The 27,556-nt window shown below is 45.6% G+C and overlaps 2 protein-coding genes across 2 annotated transcripts; both read left to right on the forward strand.

Annotated features, from left to right (window-relative positions):
- GDPD3 (glycerophosphodiester phosphodiesterase domain containing 3) lies at positions 1-12,294 on the forward strand. The gene is made up of 10 exons (XM_063136901.1): positions 1-139; positions 454-496; positions 586-721; positions 1,040-1,085; positions 1,223-1,341; positions 3,719-3,808; positions 4,407-4,540; positions 8,276-8,335; positions 8,698-8,749; positions 11,997-12,294. Exons 1-10 carry the CDS (start codon positions 1-3, stop codon positions 12,129-12,131), a joined length of 954 nt encoding a protein of 317 aa, XP_062992971.1. The 3' UTR covers positions 12,132-12,294.
- A 5,674-nt stretch (positions 12,295-17,968) lies between these two features.
- YPEL3 (yippee like 3) lies at positions 17,969-27,280 on the forward strand. The gene is made up of 5 exons (XM_063137317.1): positions 17,969-18,194; positions 21,957-22,168; positions 25,185-25,228; positions 26,683-26,791; positions 26,900-27,280. The coding sequence occupies exons 2-5, from the start codon at positions 22,052-22,054 to the stop codon at positions 26,987-26,989; spliced, it is 360 nt and encodes a 119-aa protein (XP_062993387.1). The 5' UTR covers positions 17,969-18,194; positions 21,957-22,051; the 3' UTR covers positions 26,990-27,280.
- The last annotated feature ends 276 nt before the right edge of the window (positions 27,281-27,556 follow it).

Raw genomic sequence — 27,556 nt, forward strand, 5'->3', positions numbered from 1 at the left:
ATGGGCTACTTACTCCTCGTTGGGCTGCCTGCCCTTGGAATTTACGCACTGACGTCTCACTGCCTGAGAAAGAAGCCATATCTGCTCCACAAACCTCACAGGTTTCCTGTCCAATGCCGACACGTCTCCCATCGGGGTGGTGAGTTTCTGCAGGGGATTCAGGGGTCTGGTTGGAGGGGCATTTACTGAGCCTTGGAGGGAGGGGTGGTGTCTGCAAGTCAGGGCTGAAACAGTAAAGCCAGGAGGAGAAACTGGTCCCAGATTCTTGCCCCCCTTTACTTTCCGACAGATGGGGATGTTCACATTTCTTTCGGCTCTGGTTCTCTAGACTTGTATTGCCGCATTCCTGAAGTCAGAGCACCTGTGCTTGATGTCCCGGGGAGGGGAGGGAGGGCAAGTAAAACTTTGGGAGCTTCAGGTCCTGCCTTCTCAACATCTCCCTTTCCTTCCCAGGCTGTGGAGAACGGATTGAGAACACCATGGGAGCCTTTAGACAGTGAGTAATGCCACCTCTGTCCTGTCCCAGCTTGCCCCATCCTGCTGCCATCCAGCCTCTCACGCTGACCTTTCCCTCCACTTTCCCAGCGCGCTGAGCCAGGGCACAAACCTGCTGGAAATTGACTGCCATATAACGAAAGACGGGATTGTGGTTGTGTCCCATGATGAAAATCTGGAACGCCAGACAGGACACAACATTGAGATCAGTGAGACGGACTTTGCGGTGAGGACATAGGCTCTGTTTCCCAATTTGCCCTGCTTCTATATATTTATTATATTTATACCGTGGTTGTTGTTTTTCCTGTGATGGAGCTAGGGTTCCCAAGGTGTCTCCCATTCAGGCACTGACCGGGCCCAAAGTTGCTTGGCTTCAGCTACCCTGGAGCCATGTCTCTAGCCCCAAGAGCCCTCATCCCAGGAATCCTTGCTCCAAACCATCCACACAAATGCACACAGTCATTCTAAGCCACTTAATCCTACACCTCTCCAAGAGAACCCACATTCCTGGCTCCTTAGTCCTTACCCTAATTGTGTCCCATAGGATCTGCCACCCTATAAGGATTCCCTGGAGGTGAGCTTTTCCCCAGGTGAGTAGGACTAAGAGTTGCTTTGAGGTGAAGGGTGCTGTGGTGGAAAGCATAGCTGTGAGGATTTGGTGAGGTTGGGCCCTGGCAAAGAATGTTTCACGCTCTCCTTAGCCACCTCTACCTGGCCTTCCCAACAGGCTGCTATTCACATGGCAAAGACCACCGGATTCCAAGCTTGGAGGAGGTCTTCCAAAGTTTCCCTGGAATGCCTATCAACATTGAAATTAAACCAGATAATGACGAACTCATAAGAAAGGTAAGGGTCACATCTACTCAAGCTTCTTTCCTTCCCAACATCTTCATCCCAGTAATGTACTAGACCCAGGTTTTTGTCAATCTCCCCTTTCAATGTTCAGTCCCATCCCACTTCCTAGTTAGTCAGGGACAGAAACTCTCCATCCCATCTTGCAGTGAATTTGGTCCACCCAACCAAGATCAGCACTGCTCTCCTCCACTCACTTTCATTCCCCCACTCAAGAGAATTGCAGGCCCTGATCTTCTATTCTTCTCAGCGTATCCAAGGGCTTGTCTATAGGCTCTATATACTCCGTTGTGGGTGCATAGTTGCGCCCCGTTGTTTATATGACGCAGCCGCCAACTCGCAACCACATTGTGCTATTTCACACGAAGCTACACTTTTTTGATGTGTCATTTTCCCGTGAGATTTTACATTGCTCCAACAACTCCACGGTTGTTTGTGCGTGTGCCAGTGATGGCTTCAGTTTGGATTGAGAGAGTGGGCATAGTTAGGGGTGGATCCTAGTGCAGGGTAGGCACGGGAATACAGGGCAGGGGGGAAGGTTTGACAAGCCCCAGGTGAGCGTTTAGTAGTGGCCGCCATGGCGATATTAAAGTCTGGAATGAAAGTAAGGCCAGTTATTATGTATAAAGCATGACCTCAATGAACTGTATCAGCGCAGATGCACAGATACAGGCTTTCAAAGTTACAGTGTTGGCAGAGGTGCCAAAAAACAAAAACTGGGTTTGGGTGTTTTGGGGTCTCTCGATATTTGCTGCCCATTACTGCCATGTGATAACGGCGCTGCGAATTCTCCTGGCTCGATAGCTCAGGCTCACTCCTGCCATGTAACCCTATTGATGCTGCTTCACAGCAGCAATGCTGTGGGATTTGGGGGAATCAGTAGGTAAAGCAGCACTGTATAGACACCCCCACAAGACTCTGGCAGTCTCTGAGAAGGGAACTAGTAACTATGGATAGAAAATAATTGAAACAGAACTTACAGGTTCAAGTGGCTGATTTTCTCCCAGGGATACCAAACTTTGTAAAAACAAAACCAAAGGCAGCTGCTGTGGTGGCCCTAAGAAAAATTCCAGAATCCATATGGTGTAACACCTTTATTAGGCCACCCCATAAATATATAGTGCACGCTTTCAAGATCTTCAGATCTCTTCATCAGGCAAGATGTTATGAAAAGCAGAGTGGGGTGTGGGAGGGTATAGGTGGGAAAATAATGTACAGAAGGATGTAGTTAGGATCCCTGCAGTCAGAATCTTACGATGATACGGAGGAGGATTGTTTGCAGACATTCAAACTGAGCTCTGTTAAGTGACGTGATGGTTTCAGGAGTGTGTCCCTATTAACACTGTGAAGGAGAAAGTAGCAAAGAATTGTAGATCCTCCATTTTGAAAATACAAAAACTTTTCCATCATGGTCTAGTGGAAATTAAGATGAACATCTGAAGGGCTCCACCGTGTGGGATAGCCTACTTTGGTGCACCAACCTACCTTGAATCCAAACGAGCAGTAACCAGAGAGACCAGGCCCCCATCTTTATGACAACGGGATCGCTCCTCATTGAAAATAAACCCGAATTTTCGTAGATTTGAGAAAATTGAGAGCGTCACACTGCAGCAGCAACAGCGATATATCTCCTGAATTTACTGCTCAGAATATGTAGTCATAGGAGAGCCCTTGCGGGCGTGAACTTTTTCTTTTGTAGTGCAGTTATTATTGCGCACATACGAAGCTACGGAACCCTAATGTTTTACTTGCGGCGCTCCGCAGATTCTTATAAGAGAAAAACCAGAGGGGGGACGAGGCAGCAGAGGAGGATGCGAAAGGGGGCCTGAACACATCTGCTCCCTCTGGCTGCCCCTTCCCCCTTCTTTGTTTTAATTTTATAAGCTCTATCTGTGGAGCTCCGCAGATTCACATAATTAAAAATGAAAACTGCAGGAAGGAACGAGGCAGCCAGAGAATGACACGATGGGTGGGAAGGTGGGAAATTGGCCAATCACTTTGTGCTGCCCTCAAACCTATGCCCACATTTCAAAATTCGATTTAACTCCCCCAACGACACATAACTATAATGCGGTGCAAACTTGAAGTTTGATCAAAAGCCGTGGTAAATCGCAACTACGAATCTGCGAATTATCAGATTAAAAACCAGGTGCTGCAGCGAATGGGCAGCTCTGTTATGTGTCCTGAAATGCAAATCTGCACGTTTAAGTCGGGGTAAAGAAGTTGTATAGACAAGCCCCAGCTGTTCGATCCCTTCAAACAAGTTTCTCCTCAGTTCCCACAACTTAGGCAACTGTGAAAAGTCAACAATCCTTCTGAGAAAAGCAGTTGTCTGAATCCACCCTCCCCTGCCTTCTGCTTTTGCACACAGGTAGCTGATCTCGTCCGACAGTACAATCGCTCCAACATCACCATCTGGGCCTCCTTTGAAGGGAGTGTACTGAAGAAATGCTGTGCAGCTGTATGTATCTTTCAGCACCTTCCGCAATGTATTTTATTGGACCAAGCTGTAGAAGCGTATGGAGGCTCTTCAGACTACGCAGGACTTTTCCTATAGCAAGGGGGGGGGACATATATACCCTAATTTGTTTGTTACGGTATGTCCAAGAGGCATCTTCCAGCTATCTCTTGGTTGGCTTCTTAAACCTTCTCTGTCTAAACTGCACACCTAACAGTTTCAAACTCATTAAGGCTGTTATGGTCCCCAACCCAGGAACCCTAGAAATAGCACATCTGTGAAAGAGTGAAAGAGCTTCCACAGAGAACTGTCACAATCCCACAATTCCTAGGTTTCTTGGTGGGAAGATATAACAATAAAGATGGTTAAAATGGGTAGTGGAGATGTAAGGTGCTCATTGATCTAACCTAAGGATAAAAGGGTCACTGTCATATTTGTGATGGGAATCACACATTCCTCAGCCCAGGAATCAATGAGCTGCAGGGAACAGCAGGGTGGCAAGGTCCAGCATCCAATTCCTTCCCAATTATTAAGTCCAGAAATCACACAATCTTCATGCCATATGATACAAACTGTTTTCTCCTCTTTACCCATTCCCTAGAACACGGATATGCCCTATATCTTCACTGTGAAGCGTGGCATCAAAGTCCTTCTCCTCTACTACGTGGGGCTCCTGCCTTTCTTGCCACTGCCAGAAACCTTCCTTGAGTTTGCGTTGCCCTCCATCATGAACAGGTGACCAGTGGCTGGTGAGGGGGGAGAGAAATATATGGGTTCAGAGGTACAGGATCAGTAACTTGAAGCCAAACAGACATTATCTGCCCCCATGAAGAGAGCCACGTGGAGGGTGTGGTGTCTGCATCAACCAAACTTACTGGCAGCCCACCTTGGGAAATGGGATGGGGCTGGCTAACCACCCTCCATGAACACCCCTAAGTGTTCCTCCTGTGGAACTAGCTGCTGACCAGTGTCCTAGAGTTCTTGGCTGAGAAGAGCAGAAAGGAGTGAGAGCTCATGAAGGATCAGTCTATCGGTAGTTATTAGCCATTACAACTGGAACCTGCAACAAAATGCTGCTGATTGGAGTCTTCTGCATGTCCACTGTGCCAACCACCAGCTATGCCCTCCTCCCAAGATGCTCCATTCCAGTCACTGAGCACACTCAGTCGTCATTGGGCTGTTTTTAGGGTTCCCACCTCCTTAAGGGTTTTATTTCCCCACACACACCCATTATTATTTTTTTGCTTCTTCTGCAAATCTTGAGGCTCCACCAAGCCTGCTGAAAGATTCCTCTTGTGTGTAAATGGAGCTGCATTAGTATCAGCACACCCACCCACACACCCAGAAGATCAGAAACAAAGGGAATGATGGTGAAATAGAATCTCCAGTTTCAAAGGAAGTATATAGCTCCAAATATCAGTTGCTGGGGAGGAACAGAGGCAGAATTGGCTTCATGCCCTGCCTGTAGGCGTCCCAGAGGTATCTGCCTGGCCACCACGGCAAGCAGGATGGAGAACTGGATAGACCTTTGGTCTGATATAGTAGGGTTCTTTTTATGTAGTCTAATGAGTAGAGCTGCACAATCCATTGGAGAGCCAGAGCATTGGTCTTTAGAGATGGGTGCACTTTTATCTCTGTAACTGATACTACAAGTAGAAGGAAAGGAAAGGAAAGGAAAGAGTTACGGACTGACCATGCGAACGAAGTAAGGCCCTAGTGAGTTAGTGCAGGAGAAGGGAGCACTGAGGACCAAGATTCTTCTATGAGAAGCATTGAGCCCCCAGCATGTTAGGAGCAATACAGTGGAAGTGACACAGTCCCTGACAGAAATCTAGGACAGGGGTGCACAACATTAGGCTCAGGGGCCAAATCCAGCTTTTTTGGGGGGGGTCTGCCACGACACAGGCTCTGAACACCAGACTTCACATCTGCCACCACTTCTTATGGGGTGACACAGGCTCTGAACACTAGACCCGGCCGAGGCTACTCTCTGCTCAAGCCAAGCACCACCGCTTGATACGCCTGAGGCAAGGGATAAAGCCCACCTTCCTCCAAACTATGTGGAGAAAGGGGTTTAAAATGGAGAAGGGATTTTAATATGTATAATAATGCGCTGTGAGTTATATCTGCTTAGGTGAATGATTGTCAGAGTGGGTGCTGAATGTGTAAACTTCAGATGATAAACGCCAAACAGACACGTGGGATTTTTGTGGTAGTTTTAAAACAATCAAAATTTATTTTTAAAAGTTCATAAGCTTTGTTTCAAATAACAACATTTAAAAACCTTTTTGAAACCTTCCATACAATCCTGTCACTCTCACATTCGCGCTTTCCTTTTTCTCACACAATCACTCTTGAACTTTCTTTATTATCAGTATTGATTAATATACTTCTACTACGTGCACACTACACTCTAAAGACACCACGCACTACACTGACCCTCAAATTTCCCAGAATTTAAGTACCATAAACACAGAGAGCACTACAGACTCTAAGAGTATCTAACAAGTCTCCCTGAAAAGAACAAGCACAAGAACACTGAAAAGGACAAGAACAAAAACTCTCAATCCCCTCAGTCCTTCCCTTATATATCACTCCTCCCCCCTCCCAAGACATTCTAACTCCGCCCACTCAGGCCAACATTCTAAAAACCACAGACTTACACACTGCAGACATACATTTGGAATTGATTTGTGGGGTGTAACGCCACAGGGTCCCATAAGGCCACGCCCCCTTTCACCCAACTGCCTGTCATTTTGGTGGTTTCCTGGTTTTGTCATGTTTCCCCATTCTAAAAGGTTGAAATGACTCCCCTAAAATTTAAGTTTCTTAACTTAAAATATGCTGGTATTTTCGGTGGCTTTGGCCCCACTGCTTTTGCCTTTGACCCCGTGCAACCTCCAAGTGCTTCTCCAAAATGGAATTCGGATCCTCAGACTGAAAGACTGCACTGCCTGATCTAGGGGTCTCAAAGCTCCTTGAGGGCTGTACCGCTTCAATGAGGGAATACTCCTTCATCCCTCTCCCCAGTTCTCTGGAAAACACCCTCTAAAACGAATCTCTCTTCCTGACTTTAAAAGACTGATTCAGAATCAACTTGCTCCCTGCCGAACGAAATACTTCTCTGCGCTGGGGATCCACCAAAGTACCATCTGCTTTACACTACCTTAATAGGCCCTGGGAACAACTTGCAGTTATGTTCAAATTAACTGAGCAACTTTTGGTGGTTGGAGGTATGAGAAAGGAAAACTGCTTCTTAGAAACCTAGCCACCATTTGTCTTCTATGCAGAAAAACATACCCAAACCAGAAATATATAAAGGCATCTAATTACTATAAAGTAATTTTTATCCTTCTGTGTTATGGCCAAATTCATATTATGTATATTCTCCCCAAAACCCTCACTGAGGTCATTCAACCCATCCAGATCAAATTAGCTATCTTTAGTTTGAAGCAGCCTCTTCCTTACAGTATGGTTTAACTCTTTTAGCACCAGATTAACAGTAGAAAGGGATAAACTGAAATTAGGTAGAACATATAACTTCCAGAACAGTTTGCAAGCCATGGGGGAAGCCATCTTTCCATATGCTGTAAATTATGTGGACTTTTTGTATATACTAGGCAATGTCTCAAACAAACAAACATAAATTAAAAAGCATAGAAAAATATATGATGGGGATGGGTTGTAGCCTAGCCAATCTTCTTTGTGGACAGTATTATCATCATTTTGACTGGAAGGAAACCCTGTTTGCAGCCTGAAATAATATAGCGTCCACCCCACACTCCCAGGTTTACCACCACTGTGAGAGCTAAGCCTAAGTTAGCTAGACAGAAAAGGGGCTGTCTTCATGGCACCGAGTTGACAACGCTTTCCCCCAAAACGTCACAGTTTCTCTTACCCAGGGTGGTGTCGGGTAATCCTGATGCCAAGGAGGGAGCATGGAGTTTCTGGCTGTCAGCTGGGTACCAGAGGCCCCACCCACCTTCTTCCTGGTTTCCGGCAACCAATCGCCTGGTCACATTCCACCAGGACCGCCCACTGGATCGGCCCCAGAGTGAGGTCAGATGGCGGAAGAGCCATACTGACCTTGCTCCCACTGAAAAAGTTTGGTTAAGTCCCCGACTTTTTCAAAGCCCCACGGTGGCTGCGAATCTGCAGCCATGTCATATAATGGACGCAGCATAGATTCACAGCCACTGTGGGGCTTTAAGCGCATATAGACAGCCCCCAGGTCTTTGCTCGTACCACTATAGTGCCCCTCGTCCCATGTCATATTTAAGGTTTCCCAAGGGTTTAGCTCTAAGGAAAGAGGTGTGACAAGAGAGTAAAATTAATAAAACATTTTGTGCAGTGAGGAATACGTGTGGGTTATTTGAAAAGCTCATGGGATCAAGCAGCAGGAAGGGCAGGAAATGGGGAGTTCTCAGTTGTCTGCTAACCTTGCCACCTTTTTGTTTTGTTTAATCATAGGACCTATTTTCCAGTGAAAAAGGGCTTTTGGGGAGCAATGCTGGCAAAAATAACCCACAAGTGAGTGATGGCAAGCAATACTTCCCCTGCTTCGTTTTGATGAAGTATCCCTTCTCTCCACCAAATATGAAGGCACATTCCATCACCTTCTCCTTCCCTCTCCTTTGTCTCCAGGGGGGACCCTTAATGAAATCTACAAGCCTTGCCCACTGCTTCACTCCACTTGTTGCCAAATTGTGTGAGTGTGCCTCCCCCACGCCACACTGATGCCTTCTAAAAACAGTAGTTCAAACATCCCAAAAGCCTCCCACCTCTGCTCCCTTCCCCCAATTCCCCCCTCTCTCTTGTTGTTATCCATAACAGAAGAGGTAGGACTATGATTGTTTTGTATCCTCTCCATTCCCCCACCCCCCAAAAAACAGGTTGGTAATGAAGAAAAAACTTTTCAAGCATCTGGAAGACAGAGGAATTCAGGTAAGCTGGCAGAAGACGAAGCTAAGAAATCAGGATTTGGGCGGATTTTGGTCTCTACTTTGGGGGAAATTGCCAAAGCCTGAGCTGGAAGTGCTGCAAAAATGTTCCTGTTAGCTAGCCTGGCTTCTGGTGGCTGGGATGAGGTTTGTGCTGGGAAGGTTTAACTGGCCTTTCAATATTTTGGCATGAGAAGAGGGGAGAAAAGGGATGTTTAAACGATTACATTTCTATGCCAGTTCCCATTCTTCTTCCAAGGAACACAGTGGCCTATATTAATAATTTCATATTCTTAAGTGTACACTAAAAGCTGTACAATACAGTTCACATTCATAAGTGCAACAACCCTGGAAAGCAGGTTGGACAAATCTCTCAGACTTTAGGCTTTACCCCATTCAAGCAAGACTTTCATCATTTTAGAGTTTAAATGGCTGCATGTAAATTGTTACCTCCTGTTTTCTATCAGGAGCCAGATTTAAATATGACTTCTTTTTAAATGGAAAAAAAAGAATATACCCCCTCCTCCCTCTTCCAATCTTATGGTGTCTTTGGCCCTTTCTACACCTAAGAGCTTTTGGGGAGGGAAGGGGAGGGGGAACGATCGCAGACTTACTTGCTTCCAGGATCGTCCCTGGGCATCTAAACAGAAGCGCAACGTCATAGAAGGGAAGAGGGACGTTATGCCCGCCATATTTTTTTAAAAAAAGACAGGAGCTGGAGCGCACTTGCACTCCAGCGAAAAAGTAAGTCAAAACCCCAAAAAACCCAACCCCCCTTGATGTCCCTGGACTCCCACCGGCCCGACTCTTCCCCTCTGCTGACCCCTGCTACTCGCAGGGAGGAGGGAAGAAACCAGGACAAGCACCCACACCACCTGGGATCGTCCCAGGACTGCGGGTAAAACTGGGATAACCGAGTTCTCGGTTATCCTGGGAAAACGGAGGGATTGTCTGTGCCTGCTCCCGGGATCCTCTGTGCATCATTTGGATGCACAGGGACAATCCCGGGAAAAATTGAAGGTGTAGAAAGGGCCTTGGACTAACAAATTGATCATAGAATCATAGAATAGCAGAGTTGGAAGGGGCCTACAAGGCCATCGAGTCCAACCCCCTGCTCAATGCAGGAATCCACCCTAAAGCATCCCTGCCAGATGCTTGTCCAGCTGCCTCTTGATTGTAACATGAGCTTTCATGTACAAGGGACCACACAATTTGGTAATGGCAGACCACTCCTTCTGCCAGCTGTCAAAGGCACTTTGCCTGTCTGTCCATATTGGACCAGCTGGCACTGCAATTTCATTACAAGTTGTTCATTTTTTAAAATCACTGCAAAACACATTTTTTAAAAAAACACACCAAAGGACAACCCAGAGCATTATCACACAGTTGAAAATCGCGTTTGCTTACCGACGCTTCGCGCATTTGTCCCTCATTACTTCTTCTTTTGAAAGAGGAAGTAAACAATGTGTACATGGCCCATTCAGTCGTTGCTTCACCTGCACACAACAAGAGATAGTGGCAACTTCCGTCTTTAAAAATAAGTCGGACTTACTGGGTGTTTTTCGTCACGTGAAGAAGGCTAGAAGGGGTGGGAGGCAGAAGATGCCATGAGAGGGGCCTGCGAAAATCCATGCGTGCCCAGTAACGAGCATGCAATAAAACGCTTGTCTGATGGAGCTCCCAAACAACACTGAAATGCAACTGTCTAGCAACAGTGGTGCATCAATACTCTACACTGAGTATTCTGGAGGAAAGGGCTAGCGTGGAAGCTATTTTGGTCTGGCCCATGAAAGTTGGTCATAGTACAGCTGAGCTGTTAGTCCTAAAGATGCCACAAGGCTTTGTGTGTGTGTATGTTTTCTGCAATGGACTAACACAGCTCCCCTCCTCTGCAATATAACACTTTTCAAATATTCAGTGTTTTACTTATATTATTGCAACTCTCTTTACAACCCCATCAAGTAGCTCATCCCTTCATTGCAAGTGCGGAGCTGAAACACTGATATAGTGGTCTGCATAAGGCAACGTACAGCCAGATCCTGGCCATACTTACTTGAAAGCCAGCCCCACCAAGTTCAACAGTGCTTACCCTTGAGTAACCATGCTAAGAAATGCAGCCTTAACAGGTTCATAGCTGAGATTAAATCTGAACCAGGAACTTCCTGCTTTTCAGATACTGGTGGCACCAGCACAACCATCTTGAGCATGCTAATCAGTAATTGTGACTTTTCCTCATCATCAGGAAGGGCTTTCTCTCCCCACAGCAACAACAGCTTTGCTGATTGCAAAGCAACGATTGTGACATTTCCTCCACCAAAATGTACATCCTGCACTGTTTGACTCGTGCTGGGAAAATGTTGAGTTGATGGTTGCATAAATAAATGACCAACTAGAAAGCCATAAAGGAAATCTAGTTTCCTTTTATCAGCTTAGGCTGATATACCAACTTCGCCCTTATCTGGAAGGAGACAGCCTAGCTACAGTTATCCATACTCTGATAACCTTTCGTTTGGATTACTGCAATGCGTTATACATTGCCTTTGAAAATGGTCCGGAAACTTCAACTGGTACAAAACAGGGCAGCACGGTTACTAACAGGGACTGGCCGACGAGACCACATCATTCCAGTCCTTTTCCAGCTTCATTGGCTGCAGTCCAGGTCCGGGCCCGATTCAAAGTGCTGGTATTAACATTTAAAGCCCTAAACCGCTTGGGGCCAGGCTATCTGAAGGAACGCCTCCTCCCATATGTACCTGCTCAGACCCTAAGGTCATCCTCAGGGGTCCTTCTCCACGAGCCCCTGCCAAAGGAAGTGAGGGAGGTGGCTACCAGGAGGAGGGCCTTCTCTGCTGTGGCACCCTGGCTGTGGAATGAGCTCCCTAAAGAGGTTCGCTTGGCACCTACATTATATGCCTTTAGACACCAGGTGAAGACTTTTTTATTCTCCCAGCATTTTAACAGTCTATAAATAAATTTTAACTAGGTGTTTTAAATTTGTAATTTTGCATTGCTGCTGTTTTTATCTGGTTGAGCTTTTATATTGTATTTTATATTATGGTTTTATACTGTTGTTTTATACTTTGAATGGTTTTAATTTTTGTGAACCTCCCAGAGAGCTCCGGCTATTGGGCAGTATAGAAATGTAATAAATAAATAAATAAATAAATAAATAAATAAATAAATAGTTTTCAGATAACAGTGAGGGGATCACTTCACATTCAGCTTCATCAACTTCCCCTCCCTCCATATAGGTTCTCCTTTGGGTCTTAAATGAGAATAAGGAATTCGAGGAAGCCTTTAGCTATGGAGTCACTGGAGTCATGACTGATTATCCCACCCTCCTCCGAAAGTATCTAGACCTTCATCCACCCCTTTGCAACAAGTGATCTAGAATGTGGGGGGAAGAGAAAAGAAGAGAACTCCTAGACTCCTGACTGAGAAAATCAGGGAGAAGTGTGGCATTAGAAGGAAAGGAACGGAATCCTGAGTTATGTTTTTTATGGGGGAAAGATGTGTATAAAACTATGGAACAAATAAATATTATTATTAATGGGTAGTGTTTTTATTGATTGATATACGTTGAGTAACATATAAGCAGGGGCTTTAGGATACCACTGGGCATAGTGATGCTATAAAGCACAAAACTGGGCTATAATGCTGCTTGAAGAATTCCCCCCACCCCCCTTTTTTATATATTTTATGTTTCTACTACCCATCCGTGATTACAACAAAAAGAGAAGGAGAAGGGGAGTAGTTCTCACCAATGCATCAGGATCTAGCAGAGTCTCTCAGCACTAAGCGCAGTGGTACATCTTCGTTTTGCATCTCCCTCTCCTTGGGGTATACAACTTTCCTTGGAGTACCAACACACCAACATTTTACAACTCTCCCAAACCTCTTTCCCAGTCTACTACAAAGCAACAAATTTGAACAAATCCCTAAATCCCCAGGGAAGGAAACCTTTGAAAGCAGGTATGCAAACAATAATAAAACACACAAAGAAATGATACAAACACTTGCAATTGATTTGCAAAAAAAAGGGGGGGCTGCTTTAATACAGCAGCCACACCTCTCTTCCAATAAGGTACAAGAGGTGGGACGAAAGTCTTAATTGAGACCAATGAAATTAATTAGACTCCCCCCCCCCCGCTTTTTTTTAATGCTGTGAGACACAAGGCAGGATTATGTACTTTAAGAAAAAAGTGCAGGGCCTGGTGTAGTTCAGCAATCTTATGTTGCTGCCTTTCTAAAACCTGTTTTGCTTTCCTCCCTGCTGTTTCGCATAAAAACAAGCCAAATGCCAGAGCCAGGAGGGCCCATGTGTTCTTCCAGGTGGAGGATGGATTGCCACCAGTCCCCACCCTTCCCTGGGCACATTCCCGACACTGCCAGCAAGTGATAAGACAAGTCTCTAAATGTGGCTCGCTTGCATGTATTGAACTCATTCCTAGAGCTACACACACACCCCTCCTTATTCAACACCAGTGCAGAAGCCACTTGGAGAAATTGGAGCATGCCCATCTTTGGTCCCCCCAAATAACTCGTGCTCTACTCCACTTGCCAGAAGAAGACTGTCTGGTCTATGGCTTCGTTTCTGAGCAAGCCGCTCTCAAGCATGACGCCCTCATATACCAAGACACCAAGGACTAAATACTACAACAAAAGAGCTGGGGGCTTTGCACATGACAAATTACTGAAATAACACACAGTGTGTAGGGCTGCGCCTGAAGACTGTTTGGAAACTGCAGCTTGTTCCAAATAATAATAATAATAATAATAATAATAATAATAATAATAATAATTTAATTATATAGCACCATCAATGTACATGGTGCTGTACAGATTACACAGTAAATAGCAAGACCCTGCCGCATAGGCTTACAATCTAATATACAGTCCTACATTTCTCACTTCACTGTGCTCTCACCCCCCTACACTCTCTTACGACAGGGTGGGTTGACCTGAATCTTGCAAGATCAACTTTGTTTTTACTAGAAGCATGAGGTCCACCAACCAAAGCCATGCTCAAAACAGTGACGTAGGCAGGCATACACTAAGAATTAAGGGACAGGGTGTCTGCGAGCACATGCTCAGCCCACGAATTTGTGATCACGGTATCGCAACCAAGCTCACAAGTCCTTTCACAGAAAAATCCATTCCCAAGCATTCTTTTTCAGCAACCTAATTTACAGAGGAAACTTTTTAGTTGTTGCTATTGATAAAAAAAAAAACATGATTCCGAAACCCTTGCCAGTCTACTGCAAATGATCCCGCTCTACCTTCCACCCATCCCTGTCTTCAGAGTTCTTTGATGTCAGGCCAGATCTACACCAAGCAGGATATAGCACTAAGAAAGTGGTATGAAAGCAGTATATGGAGGCAGGATCTACACTACTGCTTTGTAGCAGCATTGAAGTGCACTGACAACTGTTGAGGCCCATGCCACATGCCATATGTCACTTTCATACTGCTTTCATAGTGCTATATCCTACTCGGTGTAGCTGTGTCATGGGCCCCAACACTTGTCAGTGCACTTCAATACCGCTACAAAGCAGTAGTGTAGATCCTAGGCTTCATCCCACGTACCTGTTTCCCTCGAATTATCCCCTACAGCGCAAAGCTGTTGTTGTTGCTAGTTAAATCACACCCCGAGCGGCAGCGCTCCTAAGATCCTTTGCATACCAGGAAAAGGGTTTAAGGGGGGAAATGTAAAAAAAATCATAAAAAATCAACGGGTGACCCAATCCAATTCAAATTTGCTATGCTTAAAGCTCTCCTTAATATCTATTACTGTGCCAATTTTGATGCCTTTATCTTTAAAACTTATGCAGATGTTAGCATTTGTTTAATTTGACGCTTAAAAGTATAAAATCCTGCTCCGCCACCCCCAGTGGCCACTTGGAAAACAGCAAATGATTCGCTCCTAAACAGGTAGCAAAATAAGTTGATTCTTTTGGCTTTATAGCACAATTAAAGCAGGATGCCTGGGAGTGCTTCACAGTCAAAGCAGATTATAAACTGGAAAACTTCGGAGTCCTTTGCACACAATTCACAGTGATTGCACAGTATAACCCTGGTGTGATGAAGCTACCTGCCTCAGAAAGAGATGGGTAAAAAAAAAAATCCCAGGTGTATACAGCATTTAGTTAAGCAAAGATTAGGGCAAATGAAATTGCTATGGGTTGGATACAGATTTCGGCACATGAAACTGAGCTAGCAGAAGCGGAATTCCCCACTCCCTCCTCCCCACAGCAGCTCCTCCAGCCCCCCACTCCAAATTTTACACAGAGAGTCAAGGCTTCCTGCTGAATGGGGTAATGAATACCCCAGGGGATAATTGAAAATCAAGTACCGTATTTCTTCGATTGTAAGACGCCATCGATAGTAAGACGCACACTAATTTCAGTACCACCAACAGAAAAAAAAGCTCTGATTCTAAGAAATAATAAATGACCCGCGATTCTAAGACGCACCCCGTTTTTAGAGATGTTTATATGGGGAAAAAAGTGTGTCTTAGAATCGAAGAAATACAGTACATATTCTAACTCTGAGTGAAGCTCCCCTCATGGAAGAAGCCTCCACCTGATTAATGGAGATTCCTGCCCCCGCACATATACACACCACAGCATACTCCATTCTGCAGGGTCCCGCAACCCTCTATGTAGTAGCATGGGGTGGTAGGGAGTCTGTTTCCATCAGCCCAGTATTTCACGCCTAAATCTGGATCCACTCGATTGCTAACACACTGATTGTGTTACCTGAGAATGGATTCTCCCAAAATATTTAAACAAAGGCTTCTAGGGCTGGGGGCGGGGGAGCACTCAAAGCAGGCTCAGCCTGCACTGAAATTTTCTTCGAAATATGGCCTAGTAATAACCATTTCTAAAGCCCTTTTTGTCAAGGTGGCCTCCTGCTCTAAGCTAGGCCAACCTTTATGCTCAAGTTCTGCAGTTAGTGGCCCAGCGCTAAAGCCATCTTGGCTATCACAACTTACAATCTGCAAGCCCAAAGTACTCGCTCCAGATGTCCAAACCTGAGCTAGTTACAAAATAGCAATATAGACTGCACAGGCTCAGAGGCATCCTTTGCATTGTTAGCTTACATGTTCCAGTGCTGAACCCTAATATTGAAAAAAAGGTTTCTCCAGCTGAGCCCTGGTTCAAATGAATCGAATCATCAAGACTGAGGTGACCCATTATTATTTATTTTGTTGTATAATCAACTAAACAACACCGACTCTCTAGCCAATCCTCCTTTACCCTACTGAATGCTTTAAGGACGCTTTATTGCCAAAGTATATGGGAAATTGACAGTCCAAAAAGAGAAGGAACAACAGGCAGCTTCTCCATCTGCTAGTCCTGGGATTTTTGCCATGCCTCAGAATAATGGCAAGATTCACCAGGCTGGGGGAGACCCACCTTTCAAACCTGATGCCCTAGCACAGGTTCTTCAACACACCAACCCCGCAATAAATGAAGCCACATAATCCTAACCAGAATGTGTCAGAAATAGTAATCAAGGAAAAGTGTTAATTACTCCCACATTACGATTGCTCAGTTTTGCCCACAGCACCAATCTGGCAAAGCAGGCTCTTGCCTACGGAAGCCTATGCTACAAGAAACCAGCTGGGGGCTTCAGGGGGCCTCAGGACCCTCAAGCCTTTTTGCTGAAACAGATTAAAACCCACAACCGAAAAAAGACACCTGCAATACGCAAAAACAAGTAAATGGAATTCACTAGCAAATTTGACACTGTGGAATTTAGTCTCAGCAAATCCTGAGAATGACAAGCTGATTACAGAAAGCAATGGCCCCTCTTAAGGCATTTATAGGCACTATTGATCTTGCTCTGCCTGTACAGTCACCGGCAGTCGATAGTTGGCTCTGACACTCATGAGTGGATTCTGTATTCCTTTGTATAGTACTTAGCATAGTACTGCGACACACTGACTGCTACCACTTGCACGGTTTGGGCTTTTGGGTGACACTTTGTAAAGCAAACACATTTCTCTCTGTACTCAGGGCATAACATACCCACCCACTTAAATGTGGCTGCTGAAGTCGACTGTGCTCCATGAGAACTTATGCCACAATAAATTTATCAACCTGTTAAGGTGACAAAAGAGTTTCTGTAGCAACAGACTTTGCATTGTTACGCATCTAACACAAGACGGGTGTGCCTCTTTGCAAATGATGCAGGACAGCTTGGCGTGCACAGACTCAAGCCCTGCTCAGCCACAAAACTTACATTGATTCAGATGCTGTGTCTCAGCCTAACTGACCTCTCAGGGGTGCTGTGAGCATATGGGCATGTGGAGCTGCTTTAGGATGAGGGTAGGGACCACCAACTCATCAAGCCCAGTACCAGGACTGAGACTGGGACACACTGCATGCAAAACATATGCTCTAACACTGGTTTATAGCCCCCAGCCCAAGCGCTGTGAGGGTGAAACGGGTGCTCTCCGAAGGAAAAATCATAGAATAGTTGAGCTGGAAGGGGCCTATAAGGCCATCAAGTCCAACCCCCTATTCAATGCAGGAATCCACCTTAAAGCATACCTGACAGATGGCTGTCCAGCTGCCTCTTGAATGCCATGCCTCTAGTGTGGGAGAACCCACTACCTCCCTAGGTCATTGGTTCCATTGTCATACTGCTCTAACAGTCAGGAAGTTTGGTTTAAATGTATTAATAAAATAATACAGGTATTATAACAATCATAAAAGCAAAGCTTCTGATAGGTGCAGAGTTTGTTCTGGTTGGGGGTGGGGTGAGGGGTTGCAAAGTAATCCACACTGAAAAATCGATTCCTGTTTTAAATGCGATGTATTCTTGTTTGCAGCCCTTATGCTTACCCTTGCCAAAAGGATAGCTTTGTAAAAATGGAAGTAAACTGCCCAACAATCACATCCTCTGATCCGGAACCTCCACCGCTGGTTCCCCCAAATGAGGGGAAAGCACTCTGCACAGACTCAGCTGCACTCATTATTTCAACTGTCTTTGGACCAAGCCATGCGTATAGCAGACTGATGTGCCCGCAGTTCAAGTCCCTGCCTAGCCATCTCTCCACCCATCCCTACATACGTGCCAGATTATGTGCTGCCTCCAGTGACTTCCCCTCCCTTTTTAAAAGTTCTGCAGTTTATTTGCATTCTCTCCCGTCATTGGCTAGAGAGAAAGAGGAAGGAGAAAAGGGGAAAGCCCGCAGAAAGGAGGAGGGAGAGAAAAAAGGGGAGGAGACACCTTTGTTTCTCAGCTTTGGTTTGTAAACAAGAGGAAGTCTAGACTTCCAGCTGGAGCTTTTTCTAGGGGGGCCCCGCAGGTCTCTCAGCGGGGTGTCTCCCCTCCCCAAAAGCTGTGCCAACAACCTCTTACCCTGACTTAGACGGGCCTTGGGAGAGCTAAGAGGCTCCATCAAAAGAAGGGGTCCTCCAGCATTTCTCTTCTGCCAGGTGAGATTATGGTGGGTGGTTTATGAAGCAGGATCCGGTCCATGGAAGCGTATCCCACAATAAATCCTTTAGTCTTGTAAGGTGCCCACAAGTATCTCTTCGGGGTGGGGGTGACCTCCTTCCTACTGGAGTGAAGGAGGTGGGCGATGGTGGAAACCAAACAATCGTCGGTAATGAACTATAATCAAATTTACTGCCAGGAGACAAATGGGTTTGGTAAAAAAAACAAGGGATGAAATACATTCCAGTGGGTAATTATAGTATTTATCCTGACAACAGACACTGGTTATACCTTTTCCATTCTTTAAGCAATGCATGCACGTACTTCGGGTACACTCCGTAAATGATCTTTAATGTATTAGAACCAAAAGGGGGCATTGCTCCAAACATAACAATATGATCATTTTTTGAATTTCAAGAGAGCTGCCCCAACGTGGTTCGTATATCCTCCATCAGAGCAGAAAAGCTATAGACAAAAGGGTATCTGTTTCAAGATCCTTTAATTCAGGGTAATATGGCACCCTTTGTGACTTGAGTAGTCTGTGTTGTTGTTTGTCCCTAGAATACACAGCTTGCACAATATTGATTGGAGGCCCTGAGCCAAACGAAACGAGTCATAACTATGGGACTGTTTATGAAGGGTGGATGACTTTAACCATATCTTTATAGTCTTTGAGAGCAAATACAACCAAGCATATTTCCCAGAATTCGGGAACCCAGGATTATGGGCTTAGAGCCAATAAAGGAAATTCTGGTTTTTCCAGCTTGAAATCTTAGCATCTGACAAGTTTTAACAAAAAGGAAAAAAAATCCACAATTGCCTCCAGTTTTTACATTTAAAATGTAAAACTCACATTTTAATAATTTTATTGCAAATCATTAGAAAGCATTTTGCCTGAGATGACTCAATATTTACCTAGAAATGACCACCTTGGCATATTATTCAACACCTGTCCACTTCTGGTTATAACCCATTGAATAAAAGTCCTGTCATTTCCATTTGGAAGAGAATCCAAATAGAAAATTCAATTTACAAGCAGTAAGTTATATCCTGCCTTTACAAACTGTGTCAACCAGATATACCCGTTTCCTTCTCCCTTCTGTCTGCATGCACATGACTGATTTCCTATTTATTGGATAAGGATCAGAGGCTATTAAATATACATAACTTTTATAGCAAGGGGAAGAAAACTAAGATACTTTATCTAGTTTGGCTTACCTTCCCATCCATGACCCATCTCTGTTTCATCAGAAGCTACTCCCCAATAGCCTATTAACAACACCCCCCTTTTCTTTTTTACAATAGAGGCAATTGTAGTATAGTATAGACCATATTTTCTGTAGCTTAAATGTCACATCCCACCTATATTCATTTCTTACTCCCCATAGGATAAGACTGTTAACTTGAATTCATATTTTCAGCATTATAGAACCAAGCCTATGTTTTGTGTAGGGTTCCTACAGCATAATGTAAAATGAAAATAGACATATTTGCCCTAAAAACCAAGAGACTAAGGTCAAGAAATATCCTGTGTCCTCAACAAGGGATTTAATATTTATTTATAGGGCTCTGATATCAAAGCACCTTAAGAAAATCCCTCCTCATGTTATAGACTATTGCATGCAGACCTGGTCTATTTCCCAGTATTTCCCTGGTATAAAGGCTGTATTGTCAAACGTGCAATGCATATTCTGGAAGGCATGCGCCTGTTCATATCTTGAAGGCATTTGTTGTCCAGACTAAGCTTAGATTTTCCCCCTTCGATTTCTCCAGTTAACCACATATTTATCATCCTTCTGGTAAATAAGACGCCTCTGTGTTAACTAAGCTAATGGCTAGTATGTTGCCATTGTCCAATTAGGCAATAGAAGGGGAGCCAAGGTACTACTGATATTGACTATCATGATGTCCTCTAATAATGAGACCAATGTTTTTGTTTAGAATTTCTCAGTTGTTTGGCATTTTTCACAGAGCAAGTAGCAGAGTTTGGGGGAGTGAAGAATGAGGTTGTATTACAAATAAAAATTAAGATCCTTTCTTTTTCTTTACCACTCACTCCCTTTTCATTCTTTCTTGCCTTGTTTCACATGCGCCTTCTTCCCTTTAGTCGCCCTTTCAGTTATTTAAGCTTTCCATCCCCCCTCTTGTTCCTCTCATCCATTATCTGTCTCATATCTACTGCAAGGAAAAATAGGGGACCATAGTGCAAATACTTGAGGGGATGAGAATACCGCAAGCATGGAAAAACAGGATCTGTGTGTTTGCTCAGGGGGTGGAGAGCAGATCAAAAGCTTGCAATGGGAGGGAAGAGATGAGTATTTGGGGTCTTTTGCATGATAGAGTGCTCCCCTCAATGCTAATCCCCACTCCCAAGACGTCATATTCAGCTTCCTGGTTTTTGTTGTTGCTTGCAGACGTATGGAGCCACAGCCTCCATTTTCCCCAGCTCAGCGTTCCCCTGGCCGGAGGGCTGGCTGGTTTGCTTCCCTTTCAAGGAACCGCCTCTTTCCCTCCCCCACATCATGTTCCAGCCTCCCCCGCCAACTTCCCTTTGCAAAGCCAGCCAGTCTCCTCGCTTGCAAAGGGTTCTCCACTTGCCGCTTCCTCTTCCCCCCCCCAATCCCCCACCGCATTTGTTTAAGGCACCATATTTCCCCAGAGTCCCCCTGCACTGTCCTCCGCTGCCCACCCATCTTCTTTTCCACTCATCTGCAGGCTGCTTTGTGTCTATCTCCTTCTTCCACATTCAGTTGGAATTCCCTGTTTTCTCTGCTCTCAATTTTGCGTTCATCTGCCCCTTCTATTACAAATTCCCTGTTTTCTCCACTAAGGCATTTTCCATTATTGCCAACCATCTTTTCAGTTCTTCCTTTCAGTGCATTTTCTTTGGAGATGCTTCTTTTGTTTTGAGCTTTCCCCCTGTCTCGCTCCACCCTTCTGCATCCTGGCACAGCCATTCCTCTAGATTCCTTCTACACTTGTCCAGTTTGCATTACAGCCATGTCACTCCTGCCCTCTTTTCACAACTCTGTATTTTCTAGCGTCCTTTGATCCATTACGTTCTATCCCCATACAGTTAATTCCTTCTATACATTTCTACCCATTATATCTACCTTTACTCCATCTCTGAGATGTCAAGCCTAAAATCCCTGCTTTTAAGTCCCATCTACTTGGGTGAGATCAACCAACCAAGGTGGTTGGCAGTTGCTTCCAAACAGGGTCAATAGGTACATGCAGCAGAAGGAAAAGTTGGGCACCAATTAAACGTTTGTCTGAAATTCTCTGACAAGCTGCCAGAAACTCTTGGATCCCTTAGTAGTGGGAGGAATAACTGCAAACTAAGAATTCCTGGGTTCTTAAACAAGGGAAGACCAGCTGCTGTGGCAAATGGTGTCCCCGGTTCCAGAGATTTTAGAAAGGGGAGGGGGGCATAAACTGAAGGTCCTTTGGTGGGAGTAGTTTGGGATAGCTAGGATGCTTTGGGTTCTATTCCTGGTAATACTGCTTCATCACAAGATGATCAGCACTGACCTACATCTCAGGGGTTAATTACAGGCTGAGCCTCCAAGAAGCTGCCTAAGGAGGGAAAGCATGTGATGCTGTTTTTGTTTAGATACCAGACCGGTTAGATGGGACTTGGCAAGATCCTGGGGCAAAGAAACAAAACCCCGGGCATCTCAACTCCCATGCTATTATCCCCCCACCCCCACCAGCTTCTCCACACTGTGGTAAAGCCTCTTCCATGCCTTCCTCTCTTTTAGGGCTTTCGGGAAGCCCCCACAGCGTCCCCTCTCGGGGCTGTCTGGCTCTTCACCACTCTCCTGCCGCCTCTTCCCCTGGTGCGCCCCCCACCACAATGGTGAGGCTGTCCAAGCCCAAAACTTTCCAAGCCTATCTGGACAACTGTCACCGACGTTATAGCTGTGTGCATTGTCGGGCACACCTGGCCAACCACGACGACCTCATCTCCAAGGTAAAGGGGGGTAGGGGGTGGGATGGGGAAGTGTGACTCCCTGGCACGTGGCTGCAGAGAAGGCTCTCAGCATCTGAGGGTAGGGGCTGCTGCTTTTCCTCCATCAGCTGCTATAAAAGAGGAAAGAGGAACGAGAGTGCAGAGCTGGTACTAAAGAAAGAAAGGGGGAGCCCTATTGAGTTTCACCCCACATCAAAAACAAGAGTGCACATTATTTTCAGTGTGCCTTTACAATCTTTACCTTTGCTTATCCTCACAGCAACCCTGCAAGGTAGGTCTCTTCAGGACACTGCCTTGAGGATTAAGATAAAAAAGACAGGATAAAAGTATTTTAAAAGCAAACTATTATCACATTTTACAGACGGGGACAAAGACTGGAAGAGATTTGAACCCTGGAGATCAAATCTCCAGGGCCTGATGAACTGCATCCTAGAGTAATGAAGGAGCTAGCAGAAGAACTCTCAGAACCTTTGTCTATTATCTTTGCAAAATCATGGAAGACGGGTGAGGTGCCGGACGACTGGAGGAGGGCTAACGTTGTCCCTATCTTCAAAAACCGCCCAGAGAGCTCCGGCTATTGGGCGGTATAGAAATGTAATAAATAAATAAATAAAAAGGGCAAAAAGGAGGAATCTGGGAACTATAGACCAGTCAGTCTGACATCCATCCCTGGGAAAATTCTGGAGCAGATTATAAAGAAGTCAATCTGTAAACACCTTGAAATCAATGCAGTGATCACTAGAAGCCAACATGGATTTGTCAAGAACAAGTCCTGTCAGACAAATTTGATCTCATTTTTTGATAAGGTAACCTCCCTTGTGGACCGTGGGAATGCTGTGGACGTCATATATCTTGACTTCAGCAAAGCTTTTGACAAAGTGCCCCATGATATTCTGATTAACAAACTAGCTAAAAGTGGGCTAGATGGAACAACTATTAGGTGGATTCACAGTTGGCTACAGAATCGGACTCAAAGAGTACTTATCAATGGAACCTTCTCAAACTGGGGAGAGGCAACGAGTGGGGTACCGCAGGGCTCAGTCCTGGGCCCAGTGCTCTTCAACATGTTTATTAATGATTTGGATGAGGAGGTGCAGGGAACGCTGATCAAATTTGCAGATGACACAAAATTGAGTGGGAGAGCTAATACCCTGGAAGACAGAAACAAACTTCAAAGTGATCTTGATAGGCTGGAGTGCTGGGCTGAAAACAACAGAATGAAATTTAATAGGGATAAATGCCAAGTTCTACATTTAGGAAATAGAAACCAAATGCACAGTTACAAGATGGGGGATACTTGGCTCAGCAATACTACAAACGAGAAGGATCTTGGAATTGTTGTAGACTGCAAGCTGAATATGAGCCAACAGTGCGATATGGCTGCAAGAAAGGCAAATGCTATTTTGGGCTGCATTAATAGAAGTATAGCTTCCAAATCAGTGAGGTACTGGTTCCTCTCTATTCGGCCCTGGTTAGGCCTCATCTAGAGTATTGCGTCCAGTTCTGGGCTCCACAATTCAAGAAGGACGCAGACGAGCTGAAGCGTGTTCAGAGGAGGGCAACCAGAATGATCAGGGGTCTGGAAACAAAGCCCTATGAAGAGAGACGGAAAGAACTGGGCATGTTTAGCCTGGAGAAGAGAAGATTGAGGGGAGACATGAGAGCACTCTTCAAATACTTAAAAGGTTGTCACACAGAGGAGGGCCAGGATCTCTTCTCGATCCTCCCAGAGTGCAGGACACGGAATAACGGGCTCAAGTTAAAGGAAGCCAGATTCCAGCTGGACATCAGGAAAAACTTCCTGACTGTTAGAGCAGTACAACAATGGAATCAGTTACCTAGGGAGGTTGTGGGCTCTCCCACACTAGAGGCATTCAAGAGGCAGCTGGACAGGCATCTGTCAGGGATGCTTTAGGGTGGATTCCTGCATTGAGCAGGGGCTTGGACTCGATGGCCTTGTAGGCCCCTTCCAACTCTGCTATTCTATGATTCTATGAGTGGGGATTAGCCAAAGCCAAGCACAGGATTTGAACCCTGATCTCTTAGACGGAATAACTTATCCACAGACACCATTCAAGCGGGACGCACTGCAGCTCTGACCTACAGTGCTATGCTCTGTCCCTGCCAGTGCCCAGAGCCATAGAGGACACCAGGGTATATTTGGGAAATTGCCAAGACCTATATCCCAAGTGGGCCACAATGCAAGCCTGGAAGCCTGCCCTGGGTAAGCCATTCAGTGAAACACTTAGCCAGGCAGAGGAGCGATCAAAGCATTTGCCAACTTCTGGGTCGTAACCCAGGGAGCTACAGTTCAACAGGCAGGGACTAGGGTAGACTTCCCTAATGCTCAAAGGAGGTGGATCTGTTTGAAAGTGGAGGATGAAAACGTGGGAGAGGGAAAATAGGGAGGTCACCTAAGGGGTGAGTGGGATCTGGGCTTCCCCAGGCCTAACATTGTTCTCCAAAGGGGCCCCTTGAATCTTGCCCTGCCACGCCCACCTTAATGCTTGAGCTGTCAACAGGTCTGCAGGGTCAACAGGTTTGAGCTGCTGGCTGATTAATCATTAAACACAGTTCAGTGTGCATAGAAAGGGTGTGTCTGAAAGTGAGCCAGAGAACAAACAAGGAAATGCAGAGGAGAACCGAGAAGCTGGAGCCAGGGACCTTTCCTGGGGCTGAAGACCATGAGTGGACAGGGTGGTGATTGGGGTGGGGAGGGTGGCGGGGGGGGGAGGTAAGAAGATGTGATAGGACTGACATTTGCTGGTCAAGATGCTGTGAGACTACGGATCCTAATGTTGATATAATGTGTGTGAAAGGGAAGAAATTTAAGGGTGTTTTTCCCAACAGAATCTTGGGACACCTTGTGGCTGATGCTATGATAAGTCTGTCTTTAAGGTGCCACAAGCCTCTTTTTTATGAGTGCTTGTAGTAAAATATAAAAAAGGCTACCCCTCTAGAAAGGAATTTTTTTTATTTTTTAAAAAATCTGTTCCCTGTCTTCTTGTCGTTACAGTCTTTTCAAGGAAGCCAAGGTCGGGCATACTTATTCAACTCTGTGTGAGTATCGCAGGAGGGAAACATACCCTGGGTTCAAGGGACAATTACACAGCTGGTCGAGAGACTGTACCTACACCAACCTTCCCCAACCTAGTGCTCACCAGAAGTGTTGGACTATGACTCCCACCATTCCCAGACTTCATGGCTATGTTGACAGGGATCATGGCAGTTCTAGTCCGACACACCTGGAGAGCAGCAGGTTGAAGTCAACACTCTATCCTAACCCTGGTGCAGGTTCAAGATGCTAGAATTATGGCCTAGTGCTCATTCAGGTGGTAAACTCGTGTCTAGGCTGAACCACCTACTGGATCTAGGGTCTCATAGGCCTAAATGCTCCTCAGTTTAAAAAAATATTAGATGTCAGGGAGAAAGGTTCTAGCCTAGCCTTCTCTCTGACATGCTAGTTTCCTATGCGTGGCATTGTTATTTTTGAGCTAGGGAACATTCCCTTATATGAGCCCCCAACCTGTAGGTTGAAGTGGTACAATCTGGACATAGGTATACCACCTTTCTCTCATTTTTCCATGGACATGTTGTTAACCTTATCGGAGATAAAGGGGAACACAAATCTGGTTAGTAAAGAGAGGGGGAGGGATTCTGTGCCACACCCATTGGGAGGCGGAGGAAGACGGCTTCTTGGGCTCTCATCCTTCTCTCAAAATAGGCAAACCAGCAGAGCTAAGGGGTGCATGAACTGTAATGGAAAAGAATTGGAACATCTCAGAGGCAATCCTTTGCCACAAGATACCACAATGCTCTGGCCAAACCCAGACTTTCCGGGCCTGTGCCAGTATTATTCCCAGCACTCGCACAGGAACATCAGGGACTTGGATCCCGGACCCCGTGCACAAGCATCAATTAAAACTGTAAGGTTCATCAGATCTTTGGGCCAGGTCCATATTCGTAACCTTGCAATTTACATTTGAAATTCAGGATGAGATCAAGAACAAACCCCCACCCCCACCATTCCAACCAGTCTCTGTCGCACTGTATTTCGAAAGGCCTGAAAACACAGAGCAAAATGGAAGACTCCCCACACCCCAGCAGCTCTCCTGCCAAATGTGGAGCTTGGGGACGGGATCACCCCCACAATTGTGCTGTGCTTCTGAAGCCCACCCTAACTACTGGCACGATCCCTCACCTCATCTCCAGCTCGAGAGGAGAGCTCGTCCTTGGAGTGCCTCAGAAGCACAGTGCAACTCTGGGGATGATACCCCAAGCCCTTCTTCAACCAAGGCCAAGAGGGAGGCTGGGTTTCATCAGGCTCAGAGGGGGATGGGACACACACCCCTCTCTGAGCATGGCAAACAGAACTCTAGGCTGCTGCCTATACATACAAAGATTGAGGCCTAGCACTGACTTAAGGGCAGGATGGAAAACATCAGGGATGCAAGTGCTGTCAGAGCCCAGTGACACCGTGTGGCTCAATCCTATTTTCCTTGGCTCTATAACAGAGTGAATGTTGGATGTGGTCCAGCAGAAGAACGGGTACTGCTGACAGGCTTGCATGCTGTGGCTGATATATACTGTGAAAACTGCAAGACTACGCTGGGATGGAAATACGTGAGTTGCTACTTCGCATCCCTCACTCTCTCCCTAAAACGAACGCTCTGTTTTAAGAACGTTTGCCACACTGCCTTTGCCACCAACCTGCTTTCTTTTGTTCTGCAGGAACAAGCCTTCGAGACCAGCCAGAAATACAAGGAAGGGAAATACATCATTGAACTCAACCACATGATCAAGGATAATGGCTGGGATTGAAACCAGTCAGCCTACAAAAAAAGAGTTCCCACCACCTTGGACAACGACATGTAGGGGTGGAGCATAAGAAATGACAATTTCAAAAAACAACCACCACTGCCTCTGCCTTTCCAACCAATGGGCTGCTATCCAAATCACATCTGGATGCCTCTGAGTTGTGAAGGAGGAGGCAGAGCTCCTGCCAGGAGGCCACACCCACAGCTCAGACATGTCACCACCATGTGGGGAAAGGTGGCAGAGCACAAGGAGACACCAAGGCCAGGGGCGGCGTGCAAACAGGGATGGGGGGGTGGGGGGTGGGAGGAGTGTTGGGTTTGTTGTATAGAGGGAGCCTGAAGAGGGGAAATGTACAGTGGAATGGGGGGAAGGGTTGGGTTGTACAGTATTTGTGAGTTTGTGTGAGTATGTATTATATAAATAAAAGCATTGAAGTGATGCGGTTTTTCTGACAGCAGGAGGTGCTGTAGACTGGAGCAGGAGAGTTGGTCCATAAGGAACCTACTGGCTACTCCAGCTTTGGATAGTCCAGGCAGGTCCTTATTCCTGGCTATTTTATTTATTTTTGGC

This window comes from Elgaria multicarinata, chromosome 11 (genome assembly GCF_023053635.1).
Source record: "Elgaria multicarinata webbii isolate HBS135686 ecotype San Diego chromosome 11, rElgMul1.1.pri, whole genome shotgun sequence".
Taxonomy (NCBI): Eukaryota; Metazoa; Chordata; class Lepidosauria; order Squamata; family Anguidae; genus Elgaria; species Elgaria multicarinata.